The following is a 12,698-nucleotide window of genomic DNA, read 5'->3' on the forward strand; positions in this document are numbered from 1 at the left end:
TCATATGCTATTCTTTTTTTTTCTCATACACCTAGTAAAAAATAAAACCCGAGAAGAAACAAGAAACTAATAGGAAAGGATTACATTTTGAAAATTATATATATAAAACTTACCCTTATTTGCTGGTTTGACTATATCATCTTTGTAATCCACACTGAAATAATGTATCTGAATAATTTCGGAGTACACATTTGATTTTAATCCAAAGTTTAAAACAACACAATCACTACAATCTAATTACGATATCTCTTTCTTCGTTTTTGCATTTAGGATTTACTTTCATCACTTTATCCTTTTTGAAACACAAAAAGCATGTAAAGGTGTTCACGGAAACTATGCGCGGAATTATGAGTAATCCTTGCGGACGCAAAAATTATTATACTCATATCCTGTGTCTTATTGTTCATGTAGCAATACATGTTGTTTACCTTCAGCTGTACTTTCATTTTGTCTATTTATCGAAGTAAAAATACTGTTTAAAGGGGCCAACATGTAGGATAAATTTAAATGTAAAGAAAATTTATTCACAAAAACAATTTTCCTACTTAATGAAAATAAATATTTGCTTGTTTTTTCTTTTGTTTTACCTTTTTCGACGTGTTAACAATGTTTTAAGTAAGATACAAGCCTCTAACAGTCCATTCTTCAAAATATTGACCAAATATTGTCCAATATCTTACAGAATAGACTGTTGTCAGCTAATTTCCCTTTTGGAAAAGGATGTACTTATATGTTACAAATATGTATTTAGATAGAATTGGATGAATTTAAATGATACGTCTACTTATATGTCTAAATGTATAAAAAACATGGTTTGTAACACATTTTAGCGTCGTTTGTTATGCACAACATTTTTGATGTTATTTATTCATTATTATTCATTTATTAAAATAAGAACTCGAGATCCACAACCGTATATTTATATTATGTTGCGAAAACAGAATTAATTATTCAGTTCTTAAAAAATTAAGATTTCAGTTTATAACGCTTCATTGAATATTGTATTGTTTGTCATTGATTTATACTAAGTAGTGCAATCAATCATCTATGTTCAAAACATTACCTTTCTAATTGAGAATAGTGTACAATAAGCAATATTATCACGTTTTGATTGGTTTAAAGCCTTCACGGGGGAAACCCCATGAATCCGTAGGGGTTAGTAAATTTCATATGGGGTACATAACGTCACATCTATTGTTAATGGTGATGTCATCTATACATGCTATTGTGTTTCGTTGTTTATTTTGCAACAAAACGCAGGAGAAAAAGTCCAGCATCAGAGTACTATGGCCTCACCCTATATGGATTTTACTAACCCTCTATGGATCCGTTAAGGGTCAGTAGCGAACCATATAGCTTATAACAGCATGTCTGTGCAAGACATGTTGAATGATTATGTTCCAATTATTATTATGCGACTGATCATTAAAGATTTTCATATTTCTACTTGAACAAAACTTTTAAAGGGACAACTTTAACTATTTAAGGCAATTCCTAAACTGATGGATTCGTAATTCAAGAAACAAAAAGAAATCTTACACCCCTTAAAACTCGTCTCCTTGACCAAAACGTAATTCTCCAAAATTCCCAATATATACTCCTGGTCAAGTGGCGCAACCAGTTACTTATATTTGAGTGTGCTTCTGATAAAGTGAACTTATATATCATGCATACTAGTTCAAATCCATGAAATATTGTCCTTTCAATTATGTATAATCAAGTGGTTGTGCATGACGAAAAACAACCCTTTGAATGGTATAGATGATTAACAAGCGTTTCAAAGCAAGCATTTGTAAATTCCACATGTTATTAACTATTCATACTAAAGTTTACATAATATCGGAAAAACTATTTCATAGACGAAACATGTGATGGAAGTTTTGATGAAAGGCTTGGCTTTCATAATTTTCGTAACTTTGTACCATCAATATAGATGTTTATTGGAGGAATTTTGTGAACAAGATGACATCGAATGCCGCTATCCCAACAACATAGATGGTATTAGCCATATACAGAATGAGAGAAGTCAGCTATCTAATATACTCCGTCGGTTACAGCAGCTTAGTTTGATAGAATGTGTTAAGGAATGTTTTTTGACATCATGGTGCGTCGCTATAAATTATAGAAAGAATTGGAAAATATGTGATGTACTTGGTCTACCTACTGCTGGGGAAAATCTGCAGACCGAAGCAGGGAGTATCTATACTAAACGATCATCATGGTCTAAGGTAACTTAAGGTTTCATTTTTTTTTAATTGACAATGCTTTGATATTGTATATCCTTTTTGATTCAATTGTTCGAAGATATAACAAATACGAATTTATTTGAATGATAATTCGTTGTCATCTCTATAAAATTAGCAAGCTATTCATGTTAATTAGCTATATCGATTACTTAATTCAAGACTTAATTTTTAAATGAGAAAACAATCAAAATTGCTTTAATAATACATGTATCCTAAACGAAACAAATAGTCCTAGGGTCCAGTTTCACGAAGCTATCCCAAGACCCGTCATAGTTATATATCTTAGGAAATGTCTTGTTATCTTCGTATGACTATCCTAGAACACCTCGACTCAAAGCTGTCTTCGGATGATCTTAGTTTTAAAAGGTGTCCTAAACCTGTCGCAAATTCTTTAAATATAAATATTTACATGGATTTATGGAAAAATTCATGTAAATGTAGCAGGTATGATCAATGATTTTCTAAACGCATTGATTAATATTCCATAATTAGATAATATAGAATAAAACATTAGTGTAGTTTATATGAAAAGTTTATGAATATCATATCAATATACACATAAAAATTCAAATACAAATTTGAGAGAGAAAAAAAAACAATAGTCTAATGATTTATTTTTTGTACAAGTGAGTTTAAATCAGTTTGGCACTGTATCAGTTAAAATAAGGTTGAAGAATAAAATCAAGCATTCTTGATATAAATACATCGAATGCTCATTGTTGATAATCCGTCAACCTATAAAGATTTAGTTACGGAGAGGAAAAGAAGATTAGATTATTAAATAATAATTACATAACTTGCAAAATGAATAGAAAAATAAGTGTACTTTATATAAATACACGTATGACTAGCCTAGGACCTTCATACGATTTTCAGAAAAAATTCAAATTTGCTATGCTTAATATAACTCTTTTTATAATTATTGTATCGGTACATTTGTTTATTTTTGTACAGTCTGTAGCCGGATCCTGTGCAGACCATACTTGTTTTGAGGGAGAAAAATGTTCAAAACTAAGAACTGGTGGAAATAATTGTACACCTGCATGTAAGTGCAAATAGCAACAACATATTAGTCCACGTCTATTGTTTATACGAATTTCGATCTCCATTTTCCTTGAAAGTTTTAGTTCGAATAGGAGGGGCGAATAAAACCAGAAGGACAGTTAAACTCATAGATCGAAAATAAACAGACAACGCCATGGTTAAAAATGAAAAAGACAATCAGACAAATAATAGTATACAAGACACAGCATATAAAAAAAGACTAAGCAACACGAACCTAACCAAACACTGGGGTGATCTCATGTGCTCCAGAAGTGTGAGCAGATCCTGCTTTAAAGGATATCCATTTTGCATAACACTGATCTATACATCTGATCTAAAAAAAAAATGTATGCGCGTTGATTCGAAAGAAATATTTGGATACTGATGACTAAATTTTAAACAGATGTACCGTATAGCGAGTTATTTATGCTGGGTGTTTATTTTTGCTTATTTTGTCGGGTCATGGTAAATCGCTATTATAAACACCGCAAAAAAATTATGCACACGTTCAATACTTTTTTTAGCTAAAGCGTTTGATAAACTATCTATTTTATTTTTGTTCCACAAATAAATAATGGTTTGCGATAATTTACACATTATTCACTGTCAAGTGTTAATTAGTTTATTGGTTACGTTATAAAATATTATAAAATAAATAATAATATAAGAGTGTCAGATACACTGTCAGTTATTTTGTTCATATGAATAAGTGTCAAATTATAAGTCATTTATAATAATTTTATAATAATTTTATAATCTAATTTGTACATCCAAGGTCCGGTCAATTTCATAACTATAAACAATAACATTTGCATGAAGATTTATTTACCTTTGACAAATAACTACGTACCGATATTGTATTGATTAACTGTATCAACAAATAATTAATAAATAAGATGGCATGCAACTGCAACTACTTCAGTATCCTCCAAAAAAAAACGCCAAAATATTTTGTATACTTTGTTGCCCCTATATCGCACAATCTTACAGCCGCGAAAATAATCTGCTATACGGTATTTGAACATTATATAATACTCCAAAATGTTTATGTCTATTTTCAGATTGTAAAGATCCTGTCCCGATAACAGATAACTCTGTTTGTATTGAAACGTTTGGCTTATATAGAAATCTGAAAGCTGGAAATCAATTTAAATGTAATGCAGGATATTACATGAAAGGACCTCCCTTCATAGTATGTAATGAGAAGGGGAAATGGAATAAGATGTTCACGTGTTCTGATAACGGTAAGTTGTCTATATGTCTTTGTATATCTCTTCTTTACGTAATCGCCTCTGTACTTGTACATCTCTTCATTGTGTTATTTTACTATGGCAAATTAATGCCATATTGTGTTTCTTATTAAAATATCTGGGTTTATTTTAGATATTTTAAAAGATCACAAAACAATGTTGATTGCTGTATATGTGACATTTTTACCTTTTATGTCTGTTTGTTTAGTTCACACATCGTTTTCAATTTAATGATATTTGATGGGACTGTCATACTTGTAAGTGAGAGGATTAGCTGGCTATAATCCCCCATTTTCTACATGAGAAAATGCCTGTACCAGGACAGGAGTATGAACGTTGTTATCCATTCGTTTGATATGTATTATTATTTAATTATAATATTAGATTAGAGAATTTCCGTTTTGATTTTCCTCGGAGTTCAGTATTTTCGTGGTTTTACTTTTTTCCACTGCTTTTTTCTGATTTGTTAAAAACTTAAAAAACTAGTTTGCTGGTTATTACAAAATGTTATTTTTTTCTAATCCAGATTTATAACGTTATCTATTAAAACCCTATGACAAAAAGCAAGGCAGCAGTTTGTCATAATTTTCTTGTTTTTCAAAATAAAAATAAATCATTTATGAAATCAACAAAAGATAAACAGAAATGAATATATGTTTTACAGAATTTGTTCCACGTGATTGTAGCGACTTTCCACAAGGAAGTATATCAGGAGTTTACACAATTTACCCAAAAGATACAAAATTCGATGTTTACTGCGACATGGAAACAGCAGGATTTGGATGGACGGTACGTAAAGTAAAGGTGTAACAATATAACATACTATCATTATTATCATTATCATAATTATTATTATTATTATTATTATTATTATTATTATTATTATTAGTAGTATTATTAGGTACATTTTTGATACCAATATTATTGTTATCTCTCAGAACAAAATATAAAACAATCAGTTTTGTTTCGATAAATATGTGTTTTAATCGTCGGATTTAGAGAGTATAAGTTTTTCAATTCTTTAAAACCGCATGTTTACCTCATCAAAAGACAGTTTTTGTAAAGTGTTCTCACTTTTAAGATTGACATTAAAACACACAAGTTTGTAGATTCAGCATAACGCAGCGTAATGTCTGAAATCGAGCGTGCACTTGAAATATAAGGATTTTCAAATATTCTTCTACAATATTTTTTTTTCAATAGCAGTAGTACAATTGAAATGACAATATAACTTTCGCTTTCCCCATAGGATCGATATTTATGATTATAACTCTAAAATGTAATCACACACCTTAATATCATTTACAACACAAGAAGTTTGCATAATGCATAATTTATTCATCCCAAAATATTATAGAATCATCGCAGAGGTATATAGTGTCTTGTAATTATCAATTCGATAACAAAAGTTTCTTTCGTTTTAAGTAATCCACCTTTAACTACCACTTCTTTATGAATCTAAAGTTTCACGCGGATTATTTTCCCTAATCCTCGAGTTATCTTTCTCTGATCATCCGAAAGTCCGAAAGTCCGATCATTCATCTACTTTCGAGTTATCTGCTTTGATTTGATAAAAAATCAGTTTTAAATTAAATACACAATACTCAATATACGCATTGAAGAATTGAAAAAAGTCATTGATACATGTAATTAATTGCTTGGGCTTGTTTTATTTTTGCTTATAGGTTTTCCAAAGGAGAATAAACGGCACTGTCAATTTTTTCAGAGGATGGTCCGATTACGAGGATGGATTCGGAAATTTGAAATCAGAATTTTGGCTAGGTATTTCCTTTTTTTCTTTTCCATATTTTCAAAAATAAGTCGAATTAAAGGACGAATATGGTACGTCATTGTCCATCTGCCTTTCATCTGTAGATAAATTTGTCATACAAATTTCGTTAAAATACTCAAATGTGTTTATGGAATTTCAACACAACATAGAAATTGATAGAGAAAGCTTCTTTCGTTTTTAAATTTTGTCTTTGTTAAATTAAGCTTTCTTTTACCAATGCACTAGTATGCTTGAATTAAATAGACACACATTCCGTTATAGTTTTTCTTTCGTTTTTAAGGTAAAAAGGTAACAATTTTAGCTGTATGAAAAATTTGAAGAAAATCACTTGCCGGCAAATTCTTAATGGCTTATATCTCGAAAACAAGTACTTAAGGGTGTTCGCCTGTCATATTTTGGACTTTTTGTCTGATTTTCAAAAACCTCATGTTTCATGTGTTATATCCATTTAAAGATTCAGATTCAATATTTTATTAGAGTCTCACCACTCGCAATACATATAATATAATCATCATAATATATACATTGAATAAAACAATAATTTTATGAAATTTTTTCAAAAACCTCATGTTTCATGTGTTATATCCATTTAAAGATTCAGATTCAATATTTTATTAGAGTCTCACCACTCGCAATACATATAATATAATCATCATAATATATACATTGAATAAAACAATAATTTTATGAATTAAAACACAAGTGCCATTCTATAAAGAATTAATGCCTTAAAACTTTTTGCCCATTGGCCCTCATTTTTCTTTCTATAAATTGTTTACATGTTTAATTATAATTCATCTTTTAAAAGTTGTATAAAATCTTTGTTATTTTTAATAGTTTTTAAGAACTTAAACTCGTCAATGTGTTGCTATGAAAAGTCAAGAGAGAACATTATCCCGCTAAATTTGCAATGGCTAATATCTCGAAAACTAGCACATTGACTTATATTTTGCTCTTTTAGATCCTTTATTTATTCCCTATAAATATATACTAGTGCTAAGAAAAGCTTGTTATTTTGAAACTGAAAAGTGATCTTTCTTAACCAGTTATTGTTTTCTGCAATAAGTTCCTTTATCTGTAAACATTCTTTTTATACATGTAACTGTGACAGTTGTTTAAAAAGCTTGTTCATTTGAAACCGAGTAGCAAAATCCTTATCATTAAGCTTCACTGCTATTTTCCTAACTTTAACAAAAATCTTTTGGTTTCACAAGCTTGGTTTGGAATATACCTTGCATGTCATGAAACACATGCAATTGCCTAGAAAAATAGTGATTAAGCCGTCATAACATCTTATCTCGAGGCGATTCCGCTATGATGAAAAAGTAGCCGGGGATATTCATATTGTACAACCTTGCATTCTCATAGCATTATTTACAATCTATATCTTTTAGGATTGGAATAATTGAGTTTTTACTTTTGAACAGGAAATAAGTTTATCCATCTCCTTACATCTACTGCAAGATACAAGCTTTACGTTCACCTTGAAGATTTTGATGGGAATTCACGAAACGCAGAGTACAGCAAATTTAGTATCGGAGATGCTGTCAGCAATTACATTTTGAATATTGACGGTTATAGCGGAGATGCAGGTGAGAATTTCCACCTAATCATTTTCTGGAATGATACTAATACGCATTAATGAGGGTATTAAGTATAGATAATAACATGCAATTTTCCATATCTTCCCGAGACCCTCATATCTGCCCGAGGCTTAAGCATGCCCAATATGGAAAAGACATGTTATAATCTTTTTATCACATATTTAAGTTCTTTAGAAAAGAGAGAAAAAAACGTACAATTATAACAATTAAAAAGAAACATAAAAGTTAAAATTTTAAACATTACATCTCAAAAGTGTTATTAATTGTCGTGAAGGATTAAATGACGTCACGTGACGTTATTTGGAATTGGGGCATAATAACAAATAAAATCTTTTTTTAGCCCGGGCAATTTTGAGGTTATTACATAAACGGAGATGCTGTCAATAATTATATTTTGAATGTCGAAGGATATAGCGGAAATGCAGGTGAGAATGTCCACCTAATCTTTTCTGTAATGATACTAATACGCATTAATGACAGTAGTAGGTATAGATAATAACATGACATTTTCCATATTGGCCCTGGTATCATCTCGAGACTCCCATAACGGCCCGAGGCTTTAGCAGTGCCAATACGGAAAAGACATGTTATAATCTTTTTATCACATATTTAAGTTCTTTAGAAGAGAGAGTTCAATTATAACAATTAAAATGAAAAATAACAGGTAAAATCTTAAACACTTCATCTCTAAAGTGTTATCAGTTGTCGTAAAGGATGCAATGACGTCACGTGACGTGACGTCATTTGTAATCGGAGCATAATAACCAATAAACTCTTTTTGGCCCCGGGCAATTTTGAGGTAATTTCATATGCGGAGATGCTGTCAATAATTATATTTTGAATGTCGAAGGATATAGCGGAAAAGCAGGTGAGAATTTCCACCTAATCTTTTCTGGAATGATACTTATACGCATTAATGAGAGTAGGTATGCCCTTTATCGTCAGTCGGTCAAACTCTCATTTTCGGTTACCGTAAGCGTCAAACTGGTTATAATTTTACCGTAATTCGTTAAAATATCCATGTCGTTATTCTTCAGATGTCTCATATAATTATCGTTACCGTAATTTTTGGGAACAAAATAACGTTATTCGTCAAAATCAATCGATTTTTATATCGTTTTGAAGAAAGTGATCATTCTTATCGTCGTTTGCCAAAAGTTACCGTTAACGTTAACTTGCAAGGTATCCCTATTACAGACCTCATTAATGCTATGTTATCATTGATATGTACACAGATGCCCTACTTGCACTTTCATTTTCTATGTTCAGTGGACCGTAAAGTTAGGGTAAAAAGCTTTTGATTTTGTCTTTTGATTGCGGACTTCCCTTTTTGAATTTTCCTCGGAGCTTGGTACTTTTGTTATTTAACTTTATTTTTAGCAAGTCAAATATTTAGAGCTAACTTTAGGTAACTTCAAGCAATTGTTTTAATGTATGATATTAATTCACTGTTTTAAAGTCTAACTGACCATAAGTTAACTCATTATCCGTACCCTAAAATGAAAACTACATCGCGTCATTGGTTGACTTTTTATTTTGTGTTTGACGTTGTCAGCCAATCGACGATTTTTTTGGTGTAGGTTTTTGAAAATATTACCCAGAACGTAATACATTTAAAAACGGCAAATTCGTGTTGTGTACTTGTGCTTCCGTTTAATAATCATATTGTTAAATGAAAGTGATGCATTTTTTAGAAGTCATGTTCTTGCCTTTGTTATTTTTGTATTGTTCTTTTTTTTATTAAATTTTACTTCATTTATATGTTTTTGAGTTTTATGTGACGTCGATTTTTACTAAACTAGAGCACAACTGTATCTAGGGAGTAGCGGAGGGCCAGCATCGGGTAAGATATGTTCTTGCTGCGTTGAAAACCAATTTGAGGTCTTCAGATGTTGTCTGCACATTGAACGTCTTGTTGTCTCTATGACATGTTCCCAATCTTTATTCTTAATTTTATTCAGAAAATATAACTTGTACCAGGAGGAACTAAAATCTCGTTATGATCGTTATAGTCTTATCAACTTTTGGAATTTCGAAGGCGAATGACTGCACTAATGTCGTAATATTCTTCATGTTTCTCATTTACCGTGATACACCACACGACTGGTGCCACATGTGGAGCAAGATCGGCCTACCCTTCCGGAGAACCTGAGATCACCCCCAGTTTTTGATGGGGTTCGTGTTGCTTAATCTATACTTTTCTATGTTGTGTCTTCTGTACTATTATTTGTCTGTTTGTCTTTTTATTTTTAGCAATGGCGTTGTCACTTTGTTTTCGATCTATGAGTTTGACTGTCCCTCTGATATATTTCGTCCATTTTTTAAGCCCTTCACATGTTAATTTTAGTAATTGTTTGTTTCTTCTTTATAGGAGATAGCCTGTTGTATCGTGGCAAACAAAACCATAGCGGCATGATGTTTTCCACCATCGACAGAGATAACGACAGATATATATCCAACTGTGCATCTGTGTATAAGGGAGCATGGTGGTACAACGCATGTTATAGGGCTAATTTGAATGGAGAATATTTAAGAGGACATTACTCCACTTTTGGCAATGGGATCACATGGTGGACATGGAAAGGATTTCATTATTCGCTGAAGTCAACTAAACTTTTGATTAAACGACATTAAGAGACGTTTTATGAGTTCAAATTTATATATTCGACAAAAAAAGTACGCTTTCTTGAAGTGGGCAATGCACATATTTTCATAATAATACGCAAACCGTTAAGCAGATTTATTAAGTGGCTCGAGGGTATAAATCCATTTTTGTAATAAAGGATTTCGCTATTATTTTTTCTATAAAGGATCTTAATCATATACTTAATAAAAAAAAATGGTCACTGTTCATTTAAACTCACAATCTGCCTTCGAAAGAAGCATGCATTTTCGTTTAGGTACTTTTTTCTGTTGAGTTAATAGGAGAAAAAGAGGTAATACCATACAAACAAAAAAATAGAACTAAACTACAGAAATCGCTTAAATTTTATAACTGTTTAGTTTAAGTACAGCTTTTTTAAGAAAAAAATTATAGGTCGCTGTTGAGTTAAAAAAAAGATATTTCAATTTAAATGCAAAAAATGGCAATTTTGCACCAAAGCGAAATGATTTGAAGCTTTTTTAATGATAAAACATTCTAAAAGTCATCTGGGTCCAACACGAGTCCATGTTTTTGGTTAATTTTTTAACAATAACATTAAGTGACAACTAATAGTGTAATAAATCAAATTTGTAATGAAAAAAACGTTTAAAATCTTGCTAAAATTATGTACCCTAAAGTCTCTTTAAGTCGGTTTCACATTAAAAAAAATACGACTAAGATTGGTCATAAGTCAATACAATTCACTGTACCTACGATCAATCGTTTTATGAGTTTTGAACACATTTCATAAATTAAATCAATATTTCATAAATAAAGGAATTCAAAAAGATATATGAGCAGTTTCATTATGTTTCGACCGATGAAGAATTTTTTCATTTTGTGTATATGGTTGGTGCAAAATAAAGTGTCTCCAACACTAATAGACCTAACTAAAAATTGGTATGGCCTACACGTACTAGGTACTATAAAAATAGCATCATGATTATAGATCGTCAGATTATCGGAATTCCAATGGGGACTAACTGTGCACCACTTATTGCGGACCTGTTTTTGTATTGTTATGAGTTACAATTTATGACAAAAATAAGCAAAGACCCATCGAAACAACATCTGATAAACAAATTTAATAATACTTTTAGATATTTGGATGATATTTTGGCTCTCAATAATGACGACTTCAGTATGTATATTAATGAAATTTATCCTGTTGAACTTACTTTAAATAAAGCTAATACTAACAATGACCACTGCCCTTTTCTCGATCTTGATATCTATATCACTAATGGAAAGCTGAATACTAAAATTTATGATAAAAGGGATGATTTTTCATTTCCTATCGTTAATTATCCGTTTTTAGATGGTGACGTTCCCTTGTCACCATCTTACGGTGTTTATATATCTCAACTTGTACGATTCGCTCGTGTATGTAACAATGTTTTCGATTTTAACGAGAGAAATTTATGTATTACTGAAAAATTATTACACCAGGGTTTTCGATATCACAAACTAGTCAAAACATTTACTAAATTTTATCATCGGTATAAAGACATCATTCGTAAATATAGCTCAACATGCAGACTTCTAATACGTTCAGGTATTTCACATCCAATTTTTTATGGTAATATTCTTTATAAAGCACAAAGGTGTCAGTATTCACCTCAGAAACTTACAAAACCTTTGAATAGACTTATTAAGAAGGGATATAATTACGATACTGTTGTCAAGTCATTAAAGATTGCATATTTTGGCGTTAATATTGAGTCACTGATAAGGTCTTTGCATCGGAACTAAACACATTTATTCTAAAAACAGTTGTTGGCATGACACGGGTTATGTTCTTCTCATATATGTTATGATGGTATGATACTAAACCCCTAACGGGAAGGATTGTGCCTGATGTTCATATGATGAAATCATAATCTTTCAGTCAGTTTAATTGAAGTCTGGAGCTGGCATGTCAGTTAACTGCTAGTAGTCTGTTGTTATTTGTGTATTATTGTCATTTTGTTTATTTTCTTTGGTTACATCTTCTGACATCAGACTCGGATTTCTCTTGAACTGAATTTTAATGTGCGTATTGTTATGCGTTTACTTTACTACATTGGTTAGAGGTATAGGGGAGGGTTGAGATCTCACAAACATGTTAAACCCCGCCGC

General features: G+C 31.0%; 1 protein-coding gene across 1 annotated transcript; it reads left to right on the top strand.

Annotated features, from left to right (window-relative positions):
• The first annotated feature begins 4,357 nt into the window (after positions 1 to 4,357).
• Positions 4,358 to 11,197, top strand: LOC139502415 (microfibril-associated glycoprotein 4-like). Its single transcript, XM_071291866.1, has 5 exons — positions 4,358 to 4,534; positions 5,205 to 5,329; positions 6,226 to 6,322; positions 7,760 to 7,924; positions 10,308 to 11,197. The coding sequence occupies exons 1-5, from the start codon at positions 4,462 to 4,464 to the stop codon at positions 10,568 to 10,570; spliced, it is 723 nt and encodes a 240-aa protein (XP_071147967.1). The 5' UTR covers positions 4,358 to 4,461; the 3' UTR covers positions 10,571 to 11,197.
• Positions 11,198 to 12,698: the final 1,501 nt, after the last annotated feature.

The sequence above is a fragment of the Mytilus edulis genome, chromosome 14 (assembly GCF_963676685.1).
Source record: "Mytilus edulis chromosome 14, xbMytEdul2.2, whole genome shotgun sequence".
Taxonomy (NCBI): domain Eukaryota; kingdom Metazoa; phylum Mollusca; class Bivalvia; order Mytilida; family Mytilidae; genus Mytilus; species Mytilus edulis.

Excerpts from the sequence above, each read along its gene's own strand:
- LOC139502415 (XM_071291866.1), top strand. The coding sequence starts at position 4,462 with ATGAAAGGACCTCCCTTCATAGTATGTAATGAGAAGGGGAAATGGAAT. Across the intron at positions 4,535-5,204 it reads GTTCACGTGTTCTGATAACG|AATTTGTTCCACGTGATTGT; the intron begins GTAAGTTGTCTA and ends TATGTTTTACAG. Across the intron at positions 5,330-6,225 it reads CAGCAGGATTTGGATGGACG|GTTTTCCAAAGGAGAATAAA; the intron begins GTACGTAAAGTA and ends TTTTGCTTATAG.